This window comes from Diceros bicornis, chromosome 5, assembly GCF_020826845.1.
Source record: "Diceros bicornis minor isolate mBicDic1 chromosome 5, mDicBic1.mat.cur, whole genome shotgun sequence".
NCBI lineage: Eukaryota > Metazoa > Chordata > Mammalia > Perissodactyla > Rhinocerotidae > Diceros > Diceros bicornis.
In genome coordinates, this window is record NC_080744.1 from 57356234 (window position 1) to 57384011 (window position 27778).

A 27778-nucleotide genomic window follows, 5' to 3' on the forward strand; every position below is an offset into this window, starting at 1 on the left:
AGGCTTCTGGCCCACCAATGCTGGAGTCGGTTTTGGGACTTGAGCCCCATGGAGCCTGTATTTGACTCCCCCTGTTCCTTCCAGAGACAAGGCCCCTGGACAGAGGGAGTGTGACTACTCCATTGATGGCATCAATCGTTGCATCCGGGACATCGAGCAGGCCTCGCTGGCGGCTGTCAGCCAGAGCTTGGCCACGAGGGATGACATCTCTGTGGAGGTATGCTGGGGCTCTGTGGCCATCTCAGAAGCCTCTGGAAGTGCTGAAGAATCTCAGCATCAGGCTTTGGGGAATGGGGGATGGAACCAACACGTTTTTGATGCTCGAGTTTCATCATTGGACCACCTTCCCCTGGAACCAGCATGGGAAGTTTTTGGATGGGATAGGGCAAATACTAATTAGAGAATGATAATTTGGTTAAGGGACACATGTACTGGTGGAGGTGGAAAGTTCAAACATGGCTGAAATTTGGGGGAAAGATGATCAGTGTCAGATAAGAGTGGGTCAATAAGGTGGGATTACCATATTCAGTTTAACACATCAGTAGAGCAGACCTAAGGGTGTAAATTTTGAATGTTTCTCTGTCATATTTCATCAATGCACTTTTTGACTAATGGGCAAATTAGCATTAAATTCTATGCATTTTTTCTATTCAGAGATAAAGAATTCTGCCCTGAGTTACTCAATATCTACTTCTGGGGGACCTTGTGCATTCTGTTATTAATTCAGAGCCACTTTGCCCTCTCTTGCCAATTTTTCAAAGTTGAGAATAGAATTTTCCTACTCTGCTCCTTTGAGTTTTTTTCTATTACCTGTCCAAAGGCCCCGGATTCATACTTCATTCTCTCTGTTGAAAGTGCCTGAGACTCAGAAGGTGCTTAATAAATGTGGATGGTCTGGTTTTACTGGTGTTTCCCATACTGCCACTGAATTCATCAACGGTGGACTTTGGCCCCAGTCTCGAAGCAGTGGGCCCAGAATTGGTGTTGCTCATTTTTATTAATAGAGCTGTCTATTTCACCCCAGCTTCACCTCCCTCCCCCATTTCCAAGGAAAGAAAAAAGGAATAAGCATTCTCATCCTGTGCGGAATGTTAGAATTATTGTTAACCTGTTATTAAAGTAGAATATGTAGACAGAAAATTGTGCCGCTTAATGAATTACCACCAACTGAGCATGCTCTTTAACTAGCACCCTGATCAGAAAACAGAGATGACCAGCACCTCGGACTCCCCCCTGGCACCCTATCCTTGTACCACCCCTCCTAAAGCATATCTTCTGTCTCGACTTCCTCCTTAGGAAGAAAAGCCCTCCCTTTTAGCTGCGTGTGCTCCCTAATTATACGATATTTAATTTAACAAGCCATCTGTAATAAGATAACTTTGCTGGAATATTTTTGCATTTTTTACTATAATTGCATTATAAGTAGTAAGATAATAATTAGCAAAATAAGAACCTTGGAAGTTGAAGGTTTCTCTCTACCTGCCTCCATCTCTCTGTCTCTGTCTCTTGTTTCCTTTTCTTCCCAGGGTTTCGTTTTCAAGTTTGCATTTTAGGCTGCTCATTTCATTGACTAAACTCGTTCAAAGCCCTCCAGCCTGTGTGCAGCATTGCCCAATGGGAAAGCAGCATAGTCCAGAGTCTCGCTTCTGATGAGCAGGACATCGTCACTTTGCCAGGAATCGTCCTGTTCCATGCTGGCATGTGCAGACCTAAAATGTCCAGTGTTCTGATCTATTAATCCTGAATCTATCAAATGAAGCTCTTAAAAAGATTCCTATAAAGGGATCTGATCTTTCCTGCTACCAGCCAATAATCTCCATCTTGGAATTCCCCATCTCCTTCATACTTCAGCATCATCAAGATACCTTGCCCCCTCTCTTTACAGCGTGAATTCACTTCCTTGGGATGGAGAGACTAAACTGTCTCTCAAACCTGAGAAGAAGTGCCTTGAGGCTGCTATTTTCAATGTTAGCATCCACATCATCAAATGCAGTGAACTGAGAGCCTGAGCTGAGCTCAGTGGGTATCTCCTCGGACATTTTCACAGTGCACTGTCTGGGAAATGGTGCTGCTTTCAGAGAGCTGATCCCATTTTTACATCACTCTCATCTACCCTCCCCCCTTAAGGGGTTTTTAGTTCTGAGGACACAGCAACCTGGATGTCCCTTCAAACCCTACCATTAGCTCTCTCCATTTAGGCAAAGTTGTCTTCCCTTCTTGGAATGCCACAGCTGTTCCACATTTCCAGTAATTATGCTGAATAACCCAAAGCAAAGATACCAGTAGCATCACTTGTCACTGTGGTTGGCAGGAGTGAGAGGCCAGTAGGAAGTACCTTGCATCACTCATGGGTGGAGCTGTGGGGTCTAGCCCAGGGGAGCTGAGGGTGCCTGGGAAGGGCCAGGTGGAGCGGTGACTTGATGGCACACCCAGACATTTTGATATCCATCTCTTGTGGCCTCCGTTGTCTTTCGCACAGGCCTTTTTAAATCGGTGCAGCTATGTGGCAAACCATTGTGGAGTGAGTTTGACAGCTCTCTCTCCTTATCAGGCCCTGCAGGAGCAGCTGACTTCGGTGGTCCAGGAAATCGGGCACCTTATTGATCCCATTGCCACGGCAGCTCGGGGAGAAGCAGCTCAGCTGGGACATAAGGTAATGTGCACTGAGGGGATCCTGCTGAGAGTGTATGAGAGAGAGATGGCGGGGGGTATTGATTTTGTTGTTATTCCTAGAAGCCCGGTGCCAGGTATTGTGCCTGCATTTAATGCTGGCTCAAACTGCAGAAAATAGCAGTTTTCAACTCCCTCTGGCATCTTCTCCAAAAATGACCACTTCAGGATCTCTTTTCATCTGGAGTTGAGATGAAAACTAGAGTGAAGTTATGGCCAGACTTTTCAGCCAACAAGGCATTTACAGTCACCTGTCGCTCTTGACCTTGGCTGGGGTAAGCCAGAGGCTGGAGTTGATGTTCCTAGCCTGATGTCTGCCATCTTGTGTCTCTGGCTGGCCAGCCTCCTTCTAGTGTGTTTAGGGGCTCATCATTCTTCCGTGGCTTCTAATATAGTGTCTATTTGCACACATGAGGAAGCAAAGCACACTTACAAACTTCACTCTGGATAATTACAGCCTCCCTCTGTGGCCCCTCCAGAGGAGCCCTTCACTGTGGGTTCAGGCCCACATGTTGTAAGTGCTGAGTGATGTTTTGCCTGTTTGGGGTTCACTTTGCAAATCCTTCAAGGATAGTTGCCTTGGCAAGCAGCCTGTGCCTCAGCGGAGAGAGGGCAAAAATTGGATTTATAACAACCTTCAGGGTTTCCCAGCATTTATCAGTGCAGCCGTCAGTATCGATGTGGATATCAAGAAATCCAGTAACCAAAATCTTCTCTGCAGGTGTCGATTTTAGAAAATCAATATTCTTGCTTTTTCAAATTACAGAACAGCTTAAGGGCGTACTAAGCTTCCTGCTGGTTCTAAGGAGAAGTTTTTGAGATTGAAAATGGCCAGTTTCTCTCTGCCTTTTCAAGTGTGGCAAACTTCATTTCTCAACTGAGTTCCTTTATCATAAGAAAAGGGCTCATTCACCTGTATGAAGAGGTTTGGGAGGCTGGGGGACTGGCCTGGAGGCTGGAGCTGCTGCCTGTGTGCCCACTGTGGGGAAACTGAGTTTGGCAGAGAAGCCAGACTTCGTTTTAGCAGTTACTTTTGATTCCAGTAGGAATTTCGTGAGAAAATATTTCTAGACTTCTAGGACAGCATCCTTGTCTCTGCAGATATGCTGTTAGGGTGGAAGATTAATACCTGTGTCAGAGGGTGGCATCAAAAGAAAAATAATATCGTTATGTCACTTGAGTTATCCGTTTACTCTTGGCCCTTTGGCTAAACCAGTCTCACTTCCTAAAAGGGACTTCTGGACAAAGGCAGCCTAGGAGCCCTCTCTCCAGAGGTGTTGTGGACTGAGTTGATACCCACATGGTCCCAGTGCTTTGTTACGGTGCTCAGGGGGGCCCAGGTCAGCCGCTCCAGCATCACTGGGAGGGATGAATGCAGATTCTCAGACCCCACCTGTGTCAGTTTCCCCACAGCTGCTGTGACAGATTCCTACAACTCGGTGGTTTAAAGCAATAAAAATCTAATCTCTCTGAGTTCTGGAGGCCAAAAGTCCAAAATCAAGGCGTTGGCAGGGTGAGACTCTTTCTGGAGACTCTAGGGGAGAATCTTTGCCTCTTCCAGCTCCTGGTGACTCTGGGCATTCCTCGACTGTTTCCTGCCAATCCCTGCCTCCTTAGTCACATGGTCTCCTGCTTTTCTGTCCCTCTTCCCTTCTTCTGTCTCTTATAAGGATACTTGTTATCAGATTTGGGGCCCACCTGAGTAATCTAGGATGATCTCATCATAAGATCCTTAAATACATCTGCAAAGACCCCTTTTTCCCAGTAGGATCACAGTCACAGGGTCCAGGGATTTGGACATGGACATAGCTTTTTTGCAGCCAGCATTCAACCCACTCTGCCACCCTAGGCCTAGGGAATCAACATCGTGCACCAACTACTCGAAATTCTATGTTATTTTAACTTCTCTGCTAACCCAGGCGAGCGTGTTTCCTGACCTGTCGTGTCTCTCAAGAACAGAAGGTGTTAGAGTCCTTGCTGAGCTCCCTAAATGCAGGAAAAAGCACATCCCTTCAAAGCCCTTTGCCCACAATATGTGAAGAATAACGGCAGCCAGCATTTATTGAGTGCCTACACATGGCAGGCATGTGCTCAGGGCTTTTCTGTGCGCTAATTTAATCCTCTTAACAGTCTCTAAGAGCTTAGTGCTATTATTACTCCCCACTTGACAGAGGAGGAAACTTAAGTTTAGTAATAGGAAGCAACTTGCCTATGATTTCTCAAGAAGGAATTGGCAGGATTCCAATCCAGTAGCTCTGCAGCTAGAGCTCGCTCTCTCTGTCACCCAGCCATCCTGCCTCCGTGAGGCAGTCGGACGCCAGGTTAGTTGTGCTTCATTGTTGTCGGCACACAGCAGCCTTTGACGTTTTACAGTAGCATTGGCGAAATGTACTTTTAAAGATAATAAAACTCATCCAGAAAACATGTCAGATTCTAATGCATTAAACATTTGGACTCCTTTAGTAGATACAGGACCCATCCTGAGCCCTGAGCCCTGACTGCTGACGGCCCATCAGTGCACTGTTCCCTTTGGTAGCGACACCAGTGCCCTTCGTCGGGGAGAGGATGAAATCCAATACAAATGTGTAGGGCCGCCACCTGGGATTGTGCAGGCTGGGCCTTACACAAAGGTGTTTTGCCCAAATCCACCCAAGTCATGTGCCTTAGCATCAAGCGTATCTGCCCAGAAGATGGGGAGCCCCATTAAAATTCACACAAAGCATCATGAGGGCCAGCAGCAGCCCTGTTCAAGTGCTTTGGAACCTATCTGTAAGATAACTGTAATCGGGGATAAAAAAGTAAAACTGTCTATTGCTGGCTGATACTTTTGTCTCACTATTAGCTCTTAATAATCTTGGATATTTTGGAGCCCCACTTTGCCCCAACCACCACCCCCTCCACAAACCCCTGCCCCCAGCTTTGTTTCTGACCCAGTGACTGCCGCTGCACATGTGAAGGGGCTTCCTGCCTACGTCCCCCTCACACTCATTCTTCCTCCACATGACGGGGAAGAGGCATCAAGGGACTTGCTGGCTAAAGGTTTGAACTTAAAGACACTTGTTGGACATAATTTAGCCATTAATTGCCACACAAAATGAGGAGCTGAATGGAAAAGTGTGATCATGTCACCGTGTTTTATCTGGGTGGGAGTAGGTGATGGCACCTGAAGCAAGTACAGCAAAATGTCAAAATTTGATATTCTGGGTGCTAGGTAGATGGGTATCACTGTATTATTCTCGGACTATATTTTAAATACTTTACAAAGCAACATACAAATGCCAAACAATAAACTTCTAAAATCCAATATTACAACCATAGCAGAACTGGAATAAAAACGCAAAGTAGCAGACAGTCGAGTGTAGTTGAAAGCCTGGGCTGTGCAGTGGGACGTCCGGTTCCTGTCTCAGCTCCACCTCTCAGCTGCACGAGGTTGAGCCGGCTACTTCCCCTGCCTAAGCCTCAGTGTCTTCATTTGGATCTGCCTCATACATGGTGTAGAGATTAGATGAGGAAATGCATAGTCAGCATTTAGCAGAAATCCTGGCCTCTGGGAGGCACCCAATAAACGTTTGTGACATGCAGCCCTGCGGCACCAGCTGGTGAACGTACGTGTGCCTTCGATGGTGTTACCCTACTGGAGGTGGGCCTGTTCTGGAACAGTGCTTAGCTGTCTCGATAGGCTTTTTTGTTCTCCCAGGTTGGGCTAAACATAAAAAGAACATCTAGGCTGATGTGAAATCATTTTTGCTTTTATTTCAAATCCACAGTTTGGTCAAAATGTTCAGGGCAGAGGGGAGCTTTCCTAAAAAGCTTTTGAGGGGGACTTTACTCTCAGGCTGCTTTTCTCAACTGCCCTGCTCCCTTGCCTCTCTCCTATCCCCCTTCCTTCTGAGTTTGTGAGACACTTGTCTTTGGTTCTTTCAAAAGCTTTTCTATTTGTGAAATTAACATTTGTAAAGTTCTCATGCCTTACTCTGGATGAGTGGATTTCTTAGCACTTCTGCCATGATGAGAGAGGAGGGGAAGAGCTCCCTAGAGGAAGTAAAATCCAGGCAAGAGTTCATTAATTAGCAAGTACTTTCAAATGTGAAGTTGAGCAATGAATAAGGTCTGAGGATCTGATGTGTAACATGGTGACTACAATTCCTGATCCTGGATTGTATAATAGAATAAGACAGACAAAAGTAAAGTTCAGCAGATCTGCCTCTCCCTGTGAGTCATCCCATCCCTGTCCTGGCCCCCTCCCCACCAGCGGGCTCCCTAAAGCAGACACAGGTATTTACATGATGCATTGGTGGCTTTTTTGTCTTGAAAGGTGACACAGCTGGCGAGCTACTTTGAGCCCTTGATCTTAGCTGCCGTTGGTGTCGCCTCCAAGATTCTGGACCATCAGCAACAGATGACGGTGCTGGACCAGACCAAGACGCTCGCAGAGTCTGCCCTGCAGATGTTGTATGCAGCCAAAGAAGGTGGAGGGAACCCCAAGGTACAGTTAAGGATGCTGGGGACTCCTTAGGACCACTGAGAAGCCGTCACGCATTCCTCAGTATCGAGTCCCTCCAGGGAAGACACCTCCAGTTCTTAGTTGGTGGCATTTGATTTCCCACTGAAAGATGGGAAATAATCTTCTGTTGGCCTTCCCAGGGATCTTTAAGAGGAAAAACAAGAAATATATATAATTAAGGCACATTTATAGGTTATTTTTTCCATGACAGAATGTGTAGGCAAGTATCCTTGGGAAAGAAAAACATATTGTGTGTTATTACAGAAATGAAAACTAATACCTGCCGGCAGCTGCTCAGTGTTGACGCCCGGCTTGCAGAAAGCAAAGCTCTATTGTTTCCCAGTGAATGTCGTTTCCATTCCTGGTACTCAAGTTCAAAGCAAAACACAGTGCCAGGTCACCCATGGCATGTGTTACTATTGCCTTGGGGACGGTAGTTTAATATGAAAATCTCCCTTACTAATTTGCAAGTGGAACATTTCTTCCACCTAATGTGTCACTCAGCTACTGAAAGTGGCCAAAAAGGACAACAGCGTGTCGTTTTCTCTCAGGGATGGAATTTGTGTCAGGTTGATTGTTTACTTGTGAAACCATCATGGGCCTTAAGTTTCCTCGGGGTTCTGGTACCTGGAAAGGAGACTGGAGGCTCCTCCTGTTACTGGTACCTTCTAGCAGATGCTGCCACGTGATCAATCTGATCTTAATGGGTCCTCACCTAATCCGGACTGACTGGAGGGAACAGAGACTGGGAAGATTTGTGTAGGATACTTACCTATAAGCTGTAGAAATCCATATTATATATATATATATATATTTTAATCATGTTTTGTTGTATTTCTAAGGTCTTCAAATTGGTAGCATGGTACAGCAGAAGAGACTCTAGATTAAGTCAGAATCACAAAGTAGTAATCTCAGACTAACAGTTACTGAGTGCGGATTCATCTATTATACTTTATTATCTTCGTCTTATTTAATATTCATAAAAATTCTGTGGTATACAAAGGTTCCCATTGTACAGATGTGGAAACAGACTGCTTAGGTAAGTTGTCCAAGATCACAGGAAAGGTGTATGTGGACTGAGCCTGAGCCCTATGGCAACACAGGCCCACCGCCCAAAGCAAGGGCTGGAGAGGGGTCAAGGAAAGCTGCAGAGAAGAGGGGATGTCTGTCTGGTTGGTCTCAAAAAAGGAAATTAACCAGCACACAAGTGTGACTAGAGGCATGCTAGGAATAGGGGACAGCATATGCATATCGTTATAAAAGGCTTGTGATATCTTTCGAAAAGAGCTCTCAGGCTGATGTATGTGGAACATGCAGAGTGTGGGGACAACGGGACAGGAGGATAGACTGGGCTCTGTCGTGACAGGTCTCCTCTTCCACACTGAGTTTGGGCTTTATTGTAAGCTGTGGGGAATGACACAACCCACCCATAGTTTAGAAACACCATTCTGGTAGCAGCATGAATAATGTCTTAGACTTGCATTTTCTATGTTGAAGTTTTCATTCATATTTCTGGCAACTATTAAGAGCCTAATTCTGGGGATGCTAAAAATATTGAGAGCCAGCCGCTGTCCTCAAGTTGTTCTGAGTCTTCTAGAAAAAAAAAGGTCTAGTTGCTGAAGTGGTGGGATAGAACAAGAAGAACAAGGACGCCCTTTTGACTGTGACAAATTAGTGATAGGTGCCCCAGATTGGGGCCAGCCCCCTTTGCACCCTCCCCAAACTGGAGCAGGCAGGACTCACCTTTGGACCCAGTTCTGCGTTGTCTTTTCTCCAGGGCTATTTACTTCCACGTGTCTTCACCCCTACCTCAGAGGGTTTCATTCCCAGCAGAATAATTCAAATTAGGAGTTCTCTAGATTTTTAAGATATTAACACATCTACTTGGACTATAAGTTCAGAGCTCCTCCTAGAATTGTATTTTATACCAAGGAACATCATGGTTGGGAGCATTTGTAGTCAACACTGACTTTATAAGCTTTGTAATGACTTGCTTTGCTTCGAAGTGGTGGCTGGAGAGCAGTGTGGAATAGTTTTCAGTGAATGACTTAAAGCGTTGGGCGATGAACTAAGACCTGTGATGAGTGAAGGCAAGACAGTGTTTACATCTGTCCCCCCACTGATATCGTTCAACCTGTGCTCTGTTTGCACACTCTGACAGGCTTGTCACAAAGGATGCCTGGGACATTCCAGGTTGACCTCTAGGCCCTTTCCTCAGAGGCCTAATACATAGACTTAATCACCTCAGGTGCTATTCTTTCAGCAGATATTTACTAGGTGTTATTTGCTATGTGTTAGATGATGTACATATGTGTATGTTAGATGTTGTATATCACTGCAGAAGAAGTATTATTAAAATGTGGTTAAATGGTTATCAGTGGCTTTGATTTGGTGAAAAATAGGACAAGCTTTGGGGTCCAACATAATTGGATTCAAATCCCAGCTCTGCCTCTTGCTAGCAAATTACTTCACTTCTTTGTTTCCTCATCTAAATGATGGGGTTAATAATGGATACCTTTCTGGGGTAGTTTAGAGATTAAATGAGAAAAGCACCTGACACAGTAAGTGTTCAAAAAAAAAAAAAATGTGACAGCCCTAGAGCCTGATGTTAATGAATCATGTGGTTACAAGGCATTTGCTGTGTAGCTTCACCCTCACCCCACTGAGCCCCGTCTATGCTCACTCTGTACCCCCCGAGCTCCCTTCTGCACTCACCCCTACCCCACCCAGGTCCCTCCTCCATCCCCCTTGAAGGGGCCCTCTGCAGCCTCTGCCTGCAACACTCCCGCAAATACATAGCCCTGTCCACTGTCGGGCAGTTCTCATTATTAGTTGGTTTTTTCCCTTCTACTGAAGTTGAAAGCTGCCCCCCGTAGCCTTCTTCCATTTTCCAAACTCCTGTGATGTCTATGCCTGTGTTACTGGGCTTTGTAGTTGAAGCACTGTAATGAAGAAATGAGGCTCCCTTGGAAATAAGCTTCAGACATGTTTCCAAAAAAAGAACGGAGTCTGATTTTTCTCCCATGTTGTGCTGTGAGGAGCAGTAACAAGGAGCCCCTAAAATGACCTCATGTTTGAGCCTGCTGACTCCTCACCGGATTGCTGTTGCTTGTTGAAGCCTGTCTTAATTGAGAGCCTCCTGTGTCTCTGGGTATCTGAAACTGGTGTGCTCAGGAGCCTACACATGTGATTTGGGTGAGGCTGTGTGAGAAAGACGAAGTTTGCCTTTGGAGTTAGAGGAGAGGGCCCTGGGTGAGGCCTGGAGTAAGTGGAGGAGGCCTCACAGGCTCTGAGCTGACCCTTTAAGGATCTGTAAAACTTAAACATGTGGAGCGAAGGAGAGTAGGCCTTCTAGAGAATTCCTCAGTGTGAACAGATGGAAAGGTAATTCATTTCTGGGACAGGCAAGAGCAAGGTTGTGTTTTTGGAGCTTTTGGTGCCCCGGTGTGGAGAAAATGTCCTTTACGTTTTCCCAGGAGTTCAGAGAGCAGTTTTGTGATTTACTGCTGCCGCCCCCCGAATTTGCTTCTTAGGCCTTCCTCTGCCCGTGTGGGAGAGCAGATACTTGGCAAGCAGCTCTCACTTCTCCCCAAAAATGTGTACTTTATTTTCATTTCATATGAATGTACAGAATTGCTGACATTTTTGTGCCACCAAGAGTCACCTCATTCTAAGTGAGATTTAGAGAAATACGTCACATTTTACCTTTTTTATAAATGAGAGCATGTTTTTATGAGATGCTCTCTCTGGAGGGTTATGTACAGAGACGTCGCCTTTCAGACTTCCATCATCAAAATAAAGCAATCTGCACATTTTGTGTTTTACCTTCTCTGTGCCGTGAAATGAGCAATCAACCTAAATTACCAGCTTACTCCTTCGCGTCCCTAAGAGAGAGAGCTGTGCATCCTGACACAGTTGCCTCAGGGCAACCGTCTGTGGTCAACATATTTCACGTCTCATCAGATGTCATTTTGGAAGAACGCTTCTTGATTCCTAGGGCTTTTCAATTCCACAGACAGAGCCAGTACCTATGGCTCACACAGCCTCTTCTTGGAATTCTTCTCTTTCATGTAATCACTCAAAAGGAATTATCGTTTACCATCTCTCACTGCCTTCCTTACCTTCTCATCTACCAAAGTAAAGGTGCAATTCCTTGGGCCCTTTGGAAGGGTCATCTCCTGAGGTGCACCAGGGCACTCATGGCCACTGCATGGGTGCACCCAGCGCCTGGTGCGATGCGATTCTGACACTAACTGCCTGGCATTAGGTCAGATTTCCCAGGTAAGGGCACAGGCCCCTTCCAGACTGCCCTCAATTCAGGCATCAGCCATAAGCTCCAGGGTTATGAGTGAGGCCACCCTCACTCTAACCAACTGGCTACAAATTCAAGGGCTCTCACTACCCTTCAGGTTCGATAATTTGCTAGAACAGCTCACGAAACTCGGGAAATTGTTCTATTTACCTTTATAGTTTTATTATAAAGGAAACAAACCAGCCAAAAGCAGAGACCTAGAGGGTGAGGTTTGGAGAGTCCCAAACATGAAACATCATGTCCTCAGGACGTGTCACGGTCCCAGCTTATTCCTGTGCATCACCAACCAGGGAAGCTCTTCAGCTTCTCTATCCAGAGTCTTTACTGGGATTTCATTATGTTGGCTTGATTGATTGAGTTCAGTCATATGACCAACGATTCAATCTCTAACCCCCTCATCTCCCCAGAGGTCGGAGGTCAGGCTGATATTATGTTTCTCAAAGCCCTAACCCTCTAATCACACGGTTGGTCTTTCCAGTATCCTGAAACTACCTACGGGCCACGATAAGTCACCTTGTTAGCATAAACTAATGTGTGGTCCAAAGGGCCCACCATGAATAAGAGAGAGACACTCCTGTGATCACAGGGAATGCTAAAGGCTTAAAAGCTCCCTCCCAGGAACCTGAGACATAGATCAGCCAAATATTGGACTGTTCATCACTGGGTGAGATTCCAGGGTTGCAGCTCCTCTGGTGGCAAACTACCAGGAGTTGGAAGACATATGCAAGCTAGGCCTTGGGGTGCTCCAAGGAGCAAATTTGGGAGCTGTGAACTGGCAACAAGTTCACGGGCAAGTGTAGAGCTCACAATGACAGATATTGCTGAGAGAGCCAGGACCAGGTTGATGCTGAAATGCAGAGGAGGGCATTGAGTGAGGGGCCTGGCCAACTTTACGAGTGGTAGCAGGTCCTGGGGCCCCTCGCCTTTGCTGCGTGGTACCTGGGTGGCTTCACCTTGTTTAAAGAGCTCTGTTTGGGGGGACAAGCTGAAACCTCCCCTTGTAGATGGCATATTCCCTACATCAACGTTTATTTTTTCAGCAGTGCTGATAAATTTGACCTGATCTGGTCATATGCTCATTTTCCTTTTGACCAGTGGCATAGATTCAGCAGATGGCCGGCTGGTTGGGGGCAGTTGTCATCCATCAGGTCTGTAAGCTCTAGTGCATAAGCTTCTGTTTTCAGGTTGCGACTGTCAGAGGGGTCCCTGGCAGGACGATCATCCAATTCCCACCTTCCAGTGGGCCATGAGGGTGAGAGGAGAGGTGCACAAGGGCGATGAGTGCAGTTCCTGGCGCAGAGGAGTCCCTCAGAAATGCTAGTAGCTCTCTTGGCTGTTGTTGGTGTTATGTGGTTTGATATTTATTGTTATTCCTGGTTCCCTGTCTGTCACCTAGGATGAAGGGTTGTCTGTAAAATGCTAAAATACCTTACCCGAGATACTGGAACAGAGAGTTTAAAACTGGTATGAAAGTCACATTGAGCCCACAGGTTGGCTCTTGTGTTGTATAAAGTACACGCTAGCCCCTGATATTTGCCAGCATCCGCATGAATGTCATCAGGTGTCCTTGGTCCAGTCAGAAGAGCTAGAGCCTGTCATCGCAGCCTGAGTGAGCCCAGTCAATGGCTCTGGGGCGGGGAGGGACGGCGGGCCAGGTCCTGTTCTGACTCCCCCTAGGCCACATCTCTGCCCTCAGCTCTGCCACCCATGCCTGTTTCACTGCATAAAAACAGATGGTTCCATTTATTTCTAAATGAGCCTCCCCAGAGGAGAAATTGGCACCAACAGCCTGTGAAGGTTATCCTTGTAAAAAATATCCCTGAAGATAAAAATTACTGAGTCTCACCATTACCTTAGCTCCACCTGGTGTCTTTATTGAACCCTTGATTTCCTGTGAACACCGTGCTTCCAGAGGGAAACAGAATAAATTGTTTGTGGAGCACACAGTCTAGTTGGAGAGACGGGACTGGGGTTGGTTGAGAGAGAACGGCAGGGGGCAGGAGCTGTGTCCCAGGCACCGTACCAGACACTTGACATACAGTGTTTCACCTAATCTTCACAGTCCGTATTCCTTCTTGCCTCTGGCCCTTTGTACAGGCTGTGTCCTCTGCCTGGAAGGCTCCCTCTTTTCCCCCTTCCTCACCCATCAGCTCTGCTAGAGACTTGGTTTTTCCTCCAGGTCTCAGCTTCAGCCTGGACATCTCCTCTGAGAAGTCTTCTCTGAGCCCAGGGCTGGGTTAGGAGCCCTTCTTAGGTGCTGTTCTGGTTAGCTCTTGCCACAAACAAGCCATTGTAAAACTTAGTGAGGTAAAACAACACCATTTGTATTTTCTCTGGTGGATCTGCAGGTCCACTGAGCTCAGCCGGGTAAGTTCTCACTCAGTTCCTCCTGCCGTTGCCGCCAGATGGTGGCTGGGCCTTGAATGACCTGAGGGCTAGTCACTCCCGGGTCTGGTGCCTGAGCTGAAATCACTCAGACATTTGGGGGCTGGAACAGCTAGGGCTCCATGGGCACCCCTTTCTGCCTCTGTGTGGTCTCACCATTCAGTCTGCCCAGCATACAGCCTCAAGATACCAGCCTTCTTACCTGGAGGCTGAGAACTTCAAAGCACATGTCCTGAGAGAGAACCAGGAGAAGCTGTATCATTCTCCGTTACCTAACCTCAGAAGTCAGGTGGTGGCGCTTCCCCCACATTCTTTCTTTGAGGCCTTCACCTCTTGATGACTCTCTGACTCCAGAGTTGCTTTTCAGCACTGTGGGAGTCCAAAGGGAAGTCGATGACAGGATGAGGACAAAATCATCCAAGGAAGGCTTCTCAGAGGAGTTGGTATTTAGGCTGGGCCTTGAAAGAGGGCTAGGATTTGGATGGAGGGGATAAGGGAGGAGGTGAACAGAACCGGTCTGCAGGCAGAGGGTCAGAGGGTGGAGCTGTGATGAGGCCAGCCGGGTGGCAGCCAGGACTCTGCTGGGGAGGAGAAGAAATAAGTCTAGAGAGGGAGGCTGCCTCCCTGCCCCATGGAGGGCCTGAGAAATAGAGAAGGTGGTCACTGGTCTGGTAGAGTCAAGAAATCTTTGTTCCTCTAGCTTATTTGTCGTTGTTATCTACTGAAGTAATTTTAGTAGTAATGGGTTAGGGTTGGGGTTGGGGTTTGCATCTGACGCAGTTGCCTCAAAGATAACCATCCGTGATCAACATATTTCACATCTTGTCAGATGTCATTTTGGAAGACCTCTTCTTGGTTCCTGTGGTTTTTCAATTCCACAGACAGAGCCAGTACCTCTGGCTCACATAGCCACTTCTTGGAATTACTCTCTTGCATTTAATCACTCAAAAGAATTATCGTTTACCATCTCTCACTAGCTTCCTTACCTTCTCATCTACTAAAGTAAAGATGCAATTCCTTGGGCCTTTTGGAAGGGTCATCTCCCCCTGAGGTGTCTCGGGGCAACCATGACCAGTGCATGGGTGCACCCAGCGCCTGGTGCAATGCGATTCTGACACTGACTACCTGGCATTAGGTCAGATTTCCCAGGTAAGGGCACAGGCCCCTACTAGACTGCTCTTATTATAAATGATAAGGAGCCTGCACCCCCATCATCTCATCAAAATTCTACTGCATAGCGTTGTTATAATTTTTCCCATCTTGCTTAGGAAGCCAAGCCCAGGACCATATAGCTAATTAGCAGTGGAGCCAGAACTAGAACCCAGCTTCTTCTGACCCCAGGACCTTGGCTATTTCCCCTGCATCTTGCTACCACTTGAGGTGTTTTTTAGGGAGCCCGGCACTGCCATTGTTTCATCCTTTCATTCATTCCTTTAGTCAGCGCCTACTCTGTGCTTGACACAGGTGTGAAACGCCTGCAGTCACTAAAGCATCTCCAAGGTCCTGTCTAGGGGGGCTCGTGAGAGCTGGGGCTTTGCCTGCAAGAGCGTCTGTCCCTGGAGAACTTCCCTCATTCATCGCTCTAACCTCATGGCAGTGTAATCAAAGCCTGTTAGGCCTTCTGCAGACTTCTCCCTCCTCTATGTACCTATATTTCCATAATCCAATCTTATTTGTAGAAAGGGAACTGTAGGGTGTTGGGCAACTTTGAAAAGAAGTGCATTTGTTGTGAATACATTTTTCCTTTTTATTAGTTTTTTTTAATTAAATCCGTCAACTTGTATATTTGGGAATTTGTGGCGTTCTCTTTCTATCACCCAAAACATAGTAATATAAAATTAGTCATGTCGTAAGATGCTGTTTGGTATTTTAGTTTTATTTTCTCTTTTGATTGTAAAAAGAGATCTTTTTTCTCTTTCTGTTTGTCTTTCTGATTTTATTTATTTTGCAAACACATGTACACACATAATAAAGGAGAGGAAAAATATAGAATTCATTGCTCTGCTCCATAATGGGGATATAGTTTTGTATTCTGTTTTTTAAGGTTATTCTTAAAAGTAGTGAAGGGATTCTTGAGACACTGAGCACCCTTTTCTTCTGCTGATGGAAACATTTCACACTTCTCTTTCCCCATTCCCGCCCTAGGCGCAGCACACCCACGATGCCATCACAGAGGCCGCCCAGCTCATGAAGGAGGCCGTGGATGACATCATGGTGACGCTGAATGAAGCTGCCAGTGAAGTGGGGTTAGTGGGAGGCATGGTGGACGCCATCGCAGAAGCCATGAGCAAGGTGGGCCTGGGTTCCCCGACGCTCTCCTTCACTCCTCGACCCCATTTCCTCCTCCGTTCCCCTCAGACTCGGTCCCCCAGTGCTTTGCTCTAAGGAGCTGTTGGTCAAGGCTGATACCGACAAGCCTCCTCTTTTCTTGAGGGTTCTGGTTAACGTACAGATGTGCTATCACATGTCCAACATATTATTCATTCATTACTCTTGTAAGCCAGTTGCACACCCTTCCTTCCATTTTAACACAGGGGAAGCAGTGGAGATGGAGGAGGTAATGTCGGTTCCCTCACTTATAAAATGGAAGTAATTATTGAGCTCCCGTGTCTACCTCATAAAGTTGTTGTGGGGAGCAAACTCCAAGATGAAATAATGAAGTGCTTCCCAAACACTGGTCTTTGGAATAGCTACTTTGGAATCACTGGGAGCATTTTAGAATGCACATTCCTAGGCCCTATCCCAGCCCTGATCAATTGAAATCTCTGCAGTGGAGCTAGGAATCTCTGTTGTTATTTTTAAAATCTCCCCATGGTTCAGATTTCTAGCCAGATGCAGAAACCACTGAAATAGTATGTGTAAAAGCCCTTAAGGAACCCTGGTAGGCAATGGACATAGAAGATAACATATGAGTCGTTTCTCCTCTAGTGACCCATCAGTTGAGCGGGATCAGTAGGGAAGTATGACTGGAGAGGATCCTGCTCTTTCCCCAGGGAATCCTTCACTAGTCATGACAGTTTGATATTCGTTAGAATTAACAGTTGTTCATCAACATCTAATTGCCATCCTGTGATAGCATAGGCGAGAATTTTAGACTTCGTCTGTGTTTTGAAATGTCCATTGTCTGGTTGTGAATACATTAATATGGTTTTTCAGGATAATAAGCGGTCTTTAATTGCTAATTTAGAAAAGATCTGTTGGTTTGTATCTCCATAAAGAGATGATAGCCTGAAACTATAATTAGGATAATTCCCCTTAAACATTATACAGTCATTATCAGACTGAGAAAGTCACAAGCTGGGCTGGGATGCTGGGGTTCCTTTAGACCCCCAGGCTTGCCTCGTCAAAGCACTGTAGTAATTTCTGCTGTGGGCTTCTCATGCTTCAAATCTGGTCAGTTTGGTAGAAAATGAGTGAGATTCCCCACTTTCTCAAGGCCCTTGGATAAGTCTCAGTGGGTTTTTTGGGTTTTCAGGACATCAGAACACTAGAGCTTTGAAATTTAGCCACGTGTCTACCAAGGATATTAAATAATGGAACCCAAGGTTTCTCAGTACAAATTAGAAATTCAAATGATAATTTTTTTCTTCTTAGGAGAAGGTGTTTTTCCTGATCACTCTAATGATAGGGAAGAGTTCCACAAATCCCTGGAAGGTGGAAGTCAGATTCCTGAAGTCTTTCTTTGATAGACTTTGAGCCTTGCATATTGTGATGGATTTTCGATAAGGAAGCAGCTCTTGTCCTGTCTGACGTCAGTGGTGTGACAGCTGCTCTGTCAGCCCAGGACACACTTGATTCTTGGAAGGGCTGGGAAAGAAGTCTGGTATTATCCGATAGCAATGATTAGGAACTGCTAACAACATGAGCACAGAGGCCGGGAACAATGGGGTTTTTTTCCCTCAGTTCTGCAAAGTATACAGTTGGGGTTTCATTGGTACCCCTAAACTCGTATCTGTCTTGACCTGACACCCAAGGTACTACACAACGCCTCTTCCCTGTTTTCCCTTTGCTCAGCCCACCTGGCCTGCCCATCACTGGACACTTTGTATTAAGTGATATTTCAGGTCCTTTGAGCCCCCAAGCAGCAATGCATTAGAAATCTGTCATTTTCTATCTGCATTTAGGTTATTTGGTTAAAACGCTGATACAGTGTTAGAATCACTGTCTGAAATTCTCAAAGGCAGTGACTAGCAGAAAAAAATGTGAGTGTACCTAAAGCTGATTCTAACTTGGATGTAATTCTTGCCGCTTTTGGAGCTCCTGCTATGGAGATTCTCCTTGAGATTTCCTCTCTATCTAAGCATCAGAAGGTTTGGGAATTAATGGGTTAATATGAAGTAATCAGGTTTCTGAGTGACATTGGACAAATCTCTGAACCTTGGTTTCCTTGTTCAGTGAGGTGAGTAGTTCTCAATCTTTGGGATTTTGTGACCCACTACCCTTTCTTTATTTGCTTTTTTGTTTGGGGGGCTTTTTTTTTTTCTTTTTGGCCAAAGAAGGAAATTAAAGAAACAAAGCAAAGAAAAACCCTGCTCTCTACATCACTACTATTTCATAAAAGAAAGGTCACGTTAACACCAAAAAAAAAGTAGGAAGACCATAATCTCAAGATAATGGATAGTTCTTTCAACTAAATACGTTTTAAATCCTAAAAATTCACCACTTTGTTCTGACTTTTCTCAGTGTCTTCAAACTGGTAGGTTTGTCATGGTGGCTGGTGGCCACTGTGTTCTCTAGATCCAGCATCCCGGCGTGTTTGCGGTTAGTTACACCACATCTCACATGGAGGCTCCCAGCACAGCGTCTGGCACTTAGAAGATGCCCAGTCAATTTGCACTGAGTGTATGAGTCCGTAACTCAATCTTCATTTGACCAGCAGGGCCCCCATCATGTCATGGAGATATTTAGCGACATCTATCTCCCTGATAAAGAAACGGAAAAAAAGTCCAGCCTGGAGTTTGTGTTGATGGTTTGATGAAAATTACATCCTGGATGTGCAGCCATATCACACGTTAGGCCACAATGATACCTTCCTTCCTTCAAGTCACGTTGTAGCTTGTGCCTGCTCACGATGGGTTGATCTTACTGTCAACTCCATCTAACACTTTCCTCATTGTCCTCTTGGCCCCCAGTCTCTTCCTAGACTGCAGACTGTCAGAGAGCTGCCAGGGAAATCTTCTCAAATATGTCCTTGCCTACCCCACATCCCACCATTTCTTTATGATTCCAAGGTTCTTTGTCAAACAGATCCAGCTTCATTTCCACCACTCTCAACAGCCCCCTGCTGTTCACTATACTCACTCTTCCTGTGTTCACTTCTATTCACCTTGTCTCCCCAACTGGAATATCATTCAGCAACCAATGGTGACAGTAACGATGATGATGGTGGTGAAGATGGGTTGCCTTTTTCTTCATCATAATCATCATTGACATTATCATCATTATTATCATCATCATCTTCATTATCGTGGTCATCATCTCCTCTCTTGACCAGGTATAGGCTCAGTTGATCTTTACTACAACTTTCTGATGCTTGGAAGTTTCCAGTGAAGGACGTGAGACTCAGAGAGTTTAAGCAACCAGCTTGAGCCCCATCCACAAGCCCTGGAACCAGGTCTCGAATACAAGTCTTCTGAACCAATATGTCCCCAACCCTTCAAGGGACAGAGCCACTGTCCCACTTGCTCCAACTCTTCTACCCCACAGTGATCTCACCCTTCTCTCAATTCCTATTGCATTTGGAGTCAGGCCAGTGACAAATTATTCATAGTACTTCCAATTCCTTCTCTTCCCCAACTTAGATCAGAAATGAGGGTCTGGGGTATAGAAGTCTGTGGGCTATATCATTTCTAGGGAAGCCCTTTGTGATATAAATTCTGCCTCCACTCCCAGCTCATCTTGTGCCATTCTGTGCTTCCCTAGAAGTGTCCAGCTCATGCCAACCTCCACATGCTTAAACGCTATTCCCTCTCCTTGGGACACCTTCCTCACCTTTTATATGTAGCAAACTCCCCCTGGTCAGACTTGGCTGAAACATCATTCCTCTGGAAAGCCTTCCTCCTCCTCTCAGACAAGGCAGGGGGTCTCCCCTTGCCTGTGTACCCCGAGTGCCCCGAGTACGCCTCTATGGAAGTTCTTATCGCAGAAGATGGGGGATTCTGTTGGCTCTGGACCAAAGAAACTCTGAGGCCTTCTCCATTTTTCAAAGTTCCCAATTCTAATAAATACAGTCCATGCTTCAACAGGCCTCTGATGATATTTGGGTTCTTTTCCTCTCTTCTGTAGCTGGATGAAGGCACGCCTCCAGAACCAAAGGGAACATTTGTCGACTATCAGACGACTGTGGTTAAATACTCCAAAGCCATTGCGGTAACAGCTCAGGAAATGGTAAGAAGAAAAAGAGCCGCCCCACCCACTGTTGGTTGCCCTTTTACCCACCGCCTCCCCTGAGTCTTCAAATCCAGGGTCTCTGGTGGAGAGAGACTAGTGCACGTTTCTAGTTCCTTCTGGGCTCCAGTTCCTGTTGTTCATCTGTGGTCTCTGGCTGCCCATGGTCCAGACACCCCAGTCCACTGGAGTTCTCTTCTCATGAAGAAGCTGCGAGAGGCTCAGATGACTGAGACGTGGGCGTGAGGACAGGGGAGGAAAGGAGAAAGAAAAAATCCTGTTCATCTCACACAGGACTTGAGGAGTTTTTATAGATTAAAGTTACGGTACAAGAGAAGACATTTAAGGATAGAACAGAGATTGTCTAATAGAATCAAATTATAATACTTGGACAATAAGACATTACCAGTCTTGCAGGCAAAATGAAACACCATGGTTATATATAAAAAAAAAATTGCCCTGACAGCAGAAGGCATGTAACTTTTGGAGATAATTGGGTTTTTTTGCTAAAACGTAATGCAATCAGAATTGTATTATATGGATCTTTAGATATAAATGGCATCGAGAGATAGTGCATGGTATCTTCATATGTTACCAAGTTACCAAGATGACAATGTCCTCAAAGAACAAATAGGAGTACATAGTAAGAAAGTTCCTCTTAACTTTTGAAGGCTCAGATGTCACGGAATAAAATTTTGAAAGATGCCTCTTTCATGCTGCCATATAAGCCTGAGAGATCAAGTGGCTTTTCCAGCTGGAGGGACCAGACTGAGCCACTGCGTGGTTCCTGCCCCATCAGGCCCGGCGCCTCTGGATGGTTTTGTCATGTAGTCGTGTGTCCACTAGAGGTTGAGCTTGGACCACAAAGCCTTCCCTGGCTGCTGCCGCTCATTCTTAGAAACTCTGTGATTGTGCCAGGCTTGTTGTTGTTTAAAAGGATTTGGGCCAGGGAGGGAGGCAGGAACAGTGCCCATCTCAGTGACAGTGAAAAGCTGGAGTCAGGCCCGAGCTGGTCCTACTCAGAGGCAGGTCACGGGTCAAATCAGGCAGCCCTCCAGTGCCGATTCCTCTGAGCAGGGAGCACAGCATAGCAGGGGGTGAAAACATTTTGAGTGGCCTCGTGGTGTTTCTGGAATATCTCTTGGGCGAGGTTCTTGGTCACCCCGTCTTGACCCTTGGTGTCCATGCTCTTAAGGAGCTCAGCCTCTGGCTGCATCGCCACTCCCGGGATAGCTGGCCTGGGCCCTGAGTTGGCGCAAGTCCCACTTCACCACTTCAGATCGCCCCCGAATTGTTGGGCTCTGCGTGGTAGGGCTCAAATGAAGCATTCTTGGTACAACCTTGCTCTCTTGGGGTTCAGCATTTGTTCCTGGGGAACCCACGCCTTGGCCTGAAAGCCTGTGACATTTCCTGGTAAACATGCCTTAGACGGCTGCACTTTCCCATCCAGCCTCAGTGAATGTGGAGTCATTTAAAATGTCTTGTTTTTAAGCCCTGTAAAATCGAGGTCTTCAGATGCCACAAAGAGAGAGAAAGTATTGTTATCCAGAGTGAGAGAAGAGGTGGGCAGGAGGGAAGCCTCTTACCCAAGAGGAACAAGGATATCGGTGGCAAGTTAAAACTGCTGTTGTGAGAATTGAGGCATTTTTGTCAGAGGAAGAGGAACAACGAGAAATTAGCATGTTAGCTAGGTAGCATAAATCGAGGTAAGTTTTTCTATGAAGCAGGAGGTAAAAAGGTAGAACTTGACCATTTAGGCTACAGAATACTCTCAACTACATTTGTGGCTGAAACCTTGTCATTCTTTGGCGCAAATTTACTACAAATCTCTCTAAATTTCTTCCTCCAAAACATTTGGCTTATCCATCATTTCTCAGTCATGATTTCCTTAACAGCCCTGTCCTCATGCCCTCTCTTGCCGGTGTGGGACCTGCTTCTGGGTTCCCAGCCACCAGACCAGCTCTTTGCAGAAGTGTGTGACCAGAGGTGTACACTGCACGGGGCTTGCGCCCCCTTGTGGTTCCCTGGGGAACTCTTCTGGTGACCCACAGGATAGGGCTGGCTGTGGCTGCCACTCTCACCTCCCAGAGTGGACCCTGAGGGCCCAGCCTCCACGCTGCACGGCCTGAACCTAGCATGTTCCCCACTGGCCTGGCCAGGACCTTCTGGCCTGAGGGGGGGGGCCTGGCCTGTTGTGCGTGATGCAGCATGGGCTTCGCTTGAACTGCCCTCTCTAGTGTCCAGCCCCAAATGCAAGTCAAGAGCTTCAAAGTGAATGAAACCCTTTGGCTTCCAGTGGTATTAACACATGGTTCTCATGCTTTTCTCTGTGTGTGTTTGTGTCTTGCTTGTTTTCTTTTTCCAGATGACTAAGTCGGTTACTAACCCGGAGGAGTTGGGAGGACTGGCTTCACAAATGACCAGTGACTATGGGCACCTGGCTCTCCAGGGCCAAATGGCAGCAGCCACGGCGGAACCAGAGGAGGTCTGCCACCTTAAGCCCCTGTTTTATGAAGCCAACCCCCACTGGTGCCCACTCCCAGGGGATTCTCCGTAGCTTAGGGCCACTCTAGAAGACCCAGCACCTGAGAGCCAGAACCCGGCTTAGTTCCCGCGACTGTGCTGCCAGCCCCCCAGGCTCAGATCCAGTAGCCCCAGGCTGTGCTCAAGGCTCACTGCCCTTTCTGAGGCCAACTGGCTGATATCTGGGCCATCTGGGGAGGTGGGCCTTCAGACAGAAGGACACCTATCCCACAGCCCATCACCTAATTCCAAGGGCCAAACACGCACTGCCATCTTCCTCTCGCTTCCTGCTCCACTTAGCACATCCCCTCAATTATTTTTCTGCTTTCCCTTGGCTCACAGAAGTGTTGGAAGAGCCAAGTATGGGGTTTAGCTGCCCCTCTCTTGAGAAAGGGCTGTGTAGCCTGCTTTTGTGAAACAAAGTCTTGCCCAGATATTGTTGGGGCTTTCTGAGAACTGGCCCAGATCCCTGCCACCATATCTCCTGCGGTCTCCTCTCCATTACCTAGCTGCCTTCCCTAAACTCACTTTCCTCCGTGGCCAACACAGGCTTTGCTTCAGAATGCCTGCACCCTAAGAGTTTTAAAATGGCAAAAGTTTGGTCCCAAAGTCTGCTTTCTAAGAGCTTCCATCTCTAACACTTCTGAGAAATAAAGTGGTCCATTGGGAAGCAAACAGGATGGCTGGAGCTCCGGGGTCCCTGGTTGCACCTGTATCAGTGTTAGCACGCAGAAGGTGCCCGGTCCCAAGCGACTACATTCATCCTTCGAAAAAGTAAGCTCAGTGTGAAATAACAGTGGAGTGGATCGCAGGGACGCTGGGCAGATGAAGGTGCCTACATCCCGTGAAATTCAGCAAGCCGTTTATTGAGCACAAACCCTGTTCATGACGACATTCCTAAATGAACCAAGCTGTCAGGCAGAAGGTTGTGACTGATCTTCCCTTCTCTTTGCAATGGGTCAATGTCCCTGAGTTAGTCAGTGCTCTTTCTCCTGGGAGTCAGGTCTAAGTGTGTCTCCACAAAGACATACTCCCAGAGACAATACAGAAATGAAGATTCAAAACAAAATCACTTTCTAATGTGTGTTGTAACAATGCATGTAAAGAGGAGTATCATATATATGTACTTGCTTACATATATATCTAGCATGGATGACTTAAGTTTCTAACAGTGCCTGAGTTTTAAGATTTTACAATGATTGAGTATTTAGGCTGCAGCATGCATGACTGTTAAGTCTAAGTGACTACCAAAAAAGAAAAATGATCAGAGACCCGCATCAGGATTCTGTTGATTCTTTACACAGGCCCATCGTTTTTTAAAATAGACTCGTTGTTTTGGTAAGATTATCTGGACTCATAATTCATTTCATTTACATGTAATTTTGAATTTCATAAACAAGTGTAAGGGAACTTATGTAACAAGGAGGAAAAGTTTAGTTGTACAAAAGGAAGAAGTGTTTCGCTTTGCGAGGAGATTGAAAACTAAGAGACTGATTGTGAGGGAGGTTTGGATCTCTGTCTCCAGAAATCTTTAAAAACGGAATCTACATCCACCTCCCTTGGTTAGTTTAGATATTGACCTGCCTGAGTTATTGAGTGAAGACCCAGTGATCTATGGAGCCCTTTCCACTCTGAGTTCTTATGAGCTACCCACCTCATGCATGAAGCACGCAGATTTTTTTTTATTGCAATCCAGACCATTGAAGCAAAATATAAAATAATGCCAAAGCAGCCAGGAAAGAAAATATATTTCTAAAAGCACACCGACAAGTGACTTTCATTCCTGGCCCTGCATTTGTAGCAGCTGATGTTTTCATTAAGGTTTTCCCTTTGCCCTGTTGCATCTTGAGATGTATTTTACATTCCAGACACAAGAGCAGCATGACCTGGAGCGGAAAAGGGCAGAAAGAATATAAAATTACCAGTGGCTTGCTAAGGAAAATTCTTTGTATGCGTTAGCCAGACAGCTATTTGGGGGAAAACTGAGAAGGTTAGGAGATCCCTAAAGCAATGTAGTTTTTTATTCCAAGACTGTGGAATTATTTGTGTACCCAAGAGGGCCCCGCATCACAGCGTGTGAAAATATTTATATCCAGAGCAAATAAGAACTGCTCCCTTCGCTGCAGTCTGCTGTGCGGAGTCAGCGTTTGGGTCTTTTCCAGAATGTGACCATTACAGGACAAGTCATGGCTCTGCCCTCGGAACATCATGCAGGAGCTTTATCTGCTTGTTTCCCATGGAAAATTCAAACTTTTGTTAACATCACTGTGAAAACTACTCTCTTCAGGAAAGTTTAAACCCTCAGGCAACTTTGCGGTGTAAGATTAGTTTCCTCTTTAAAAAAAGAAGAAAGAAATGTAGATCCTGTGAGCCACAACTCCTAGATGTAAATGCTGGGAAAAGATTTAGTGACTCCAGCCTTGTCTCTGAGGAAACTCTGCTGTAACTGCTTGTAATACCGCATGTCTTCAAAGCTGGCCGGAACGTCTGTCAGGAGCCTGTGGTGAGAACCACAGCCCTTTCCCCCAGATGAGGTGGGTGTCTGCTCCAGAATTCTCTAAAACTTTCCACTCCAAGACACACTTTCTCTAGGAGGAAAAGTGATGCCCTGCTTCTGTTGTACCCTCTTTATTTTTTCCTTCCATTGTTTTCTATCTAAGGAGAAACTGTAAAGTTTGTCAGACAACATCCATTACGGCCTTTTCAACTTTCACAAGCTCTCCCAGGCAAATTAGATTTGACCTGGTTGCAGATGTGATTGTTTTTAAAGGCTGAGAAAACTCTATGTTTTGTTTAGTTTTAGGCAGTAGAGTATGAGTATATAACGAGTACCAGTGTTTCTTAGACCCCCCTCTGACTGAAATTTGTTCCAAAACTTCACAAAGGCCAGGCTTCTAATTTCTCTCAAGGCTCAAAACCAGAAGACAATCTTCTCCACTTTACTTTTATTTGGGCAAGAAGGGATGGAGGGTTTTTCTTGAGGTTCAAGTAATGCTTTACTACAGTTGCCAATTTAAAACCCCAAGTTTAATGCCTTTAGCAACATTCCTTTATAATACACACTGGTGGTAAGTTGTATCACCCTGGGGGCTGGTCGTATTTGCTGAAAAGTTTAGTGTTGCTTTGAGAAGTTAGCATTTTTAAACTGTCATCTGTTTGAGTACAGTTCTTAAAAAGGCATTCCCTTCCTCCATGTTCCTCCAGCAGTACAAGCTGATCTGTGAAATTGCAGTCGAATATGTTAATTCTGTTGTCCTCTTTCATTTAAGTGCCTGCCCTAGCTATCCCACGTGGAAAAGAATAAGAACGTGCGAGTTGTCCATCAAGTCCATACACATGTCAGATGCTGTGCTGGGCGCTGTCCAGTTGACCCTCACAAGTGCAGTGTGAGAGGAGGACTGTTTGTTCTCCCCCTTCACAGATAAGCAGACTGAGGCTCAGGGAGCTTAGTTACATTGTCCAAGACCACACAGCTACAATAGTTAATGTCGAAGCCACTTTAAAGAACTTTTTGGAATAAGTGAAGTTTCAAGTAAGTGAATAAGAAGTAAATATGTGGAAAAGTCAGGATTCGAACCCAGGTTTGTTGGGCATCACAACCCTTGCTCTTTCCCCTGCAGCAAGCTGCCTCTTTGCACAACATGAACAGTCTCGTGGCACTTTCTGTTTTCTGAGGTGTTTTCACACGTGCCTTTCATTGGTCGTCCGTCAGCCCTGGGAAGAGGGCAGGGCAGGTTCTGTCCCGTGTCACAGGTGAGGGAACAAGGGCCCCGGAAGGTTAGCAGGCCTAACCTCAGGTCTGGAAGCAAGGCCCATGGTCCTTTATGCTGCCCACAGGGGTGGAGGGTTGAGAGCAGGAGTGGGGCTGGGATCCTGAGATCCCTTCCTTCCTGTTACATTCATCCCTCTTAGCCTGTGAAAATAGGTGGGCGAAGCCTATTTCAACTTGTTCTTCTTAGTACTACATTCCTCCTGCATGCTGTCCAAATAGGATCTTGCAGCCAAGTATATAGGAGGTTTGCATGGCCAAACCTCAAGGGGGCCTCCAGGCACCTAGAAGATAATTGTGTGACCTGGCACAGACCTGACCACCAGGACCAAACCCTGGGTTGACCAAGAACCCCAAGGGCTTTTGCAACTCTTGCCTTATTTTAGTCTCATCCCTTTGCTTTCTGGTGCTGGTCTTCCTCAGTGCTTCCTAACTGGAATTTCATCCCGAATGACCACTGTGCCAGTTCCGCGGTTGCATTTACAGGATCCTTGCTACATGCATGATGTCACCTCCAAAAAAGGGGCTGAGCATCAGGTCGTTGGGGTGTGTTTTAACAGCATGGCCTTTTGAGAGGGGCTGAGGGAGCCTGAGAGTGTTATTGAGGGTGTATTCTCACCATTGATCATGTTTCAGATCTGAGACAGGTCAGGAGCAGGTCCTCTCTCCTTCCCACCCCCAGGGTAATTGGGGAGTGATTTAAGAGGCCAGTGCTTGTCCCAGTGCACCATCATTTTGCAGACAGAAAGCCCAGGTGTGGCTCCGTGCAGGGAGCAGGGGTGGTGCACCGAGAATGCTCTTTCAGAGCCCGGGTCCTTTCCAGCACAATGGTTTCACACCTTATTCCTCAGAACCCTGACCCAGGGAGGTGCTTTGGAAGTTCTGCACGTTTGACTCAAGTCTCACTTTTTAAGCATAATTGAACTATTTTTAAAACTGTTAGGAAAAGCTGCATGTGCTCTTGAATGTATTCTAGGCCAAATGGGAACCCGTTGGGGCCCCCAGTGCCTCACCCTGGGCCGCTGAGGGGTTTTGGGCAGCCCTCAGGCTGATGCAGCATCTGCCCTGCCTGTACGGTCGGGGAACTGCCCGGAAACCGCTCCTGTTTGCTTCGTTTACTCATGTAACAGGATTTTCTCAACACTGTGCAACCAGAGCAAAATGCAGAAATGAGTTGGTGGCTGAGGCTGTAACTGGCCTTCGTAACCCCAACTTTTAAACTCTGGTT

The 27778-nt window shown here is 46.3% G+C and overlaps 1 protein-coding gene across 6 annotated transcripts in view; it reads left to right on the forward strand.

The window, feature by feature from the left end:
- Nucleotides 1–27778, forward strand: part of TLN2 (talin 2) — a 419612-nt gene that overhangs the window by 340145 nt on the left and 51689 nt on the right. For all 6 annotated transcript variants that reach the window (XM_058541740.1, XM_058541736.1, XM_058541742.1 and 3 more), the window contains 6 exons: nt 85–217; nt 2552–2653; nt 6986–7156; nt 16017–16163; nt 20157–20258; nt 22624–22743. In XM_058541740.1, coding sequence (XP_058397723.1) covers nt 85–217; nt 2552–2653; nt 6986–7156; nt 16017–16163; nt 20157–20258; nt 22624–22743 — 775 coding nt within the window. The remainder of the gene's footprint in view (nt 1–84; nt 218–2551; nt 2654–6985; nt 7157–16016; nt 16164–20156; nt 20259–22623; nt 22744–27778) is intronic.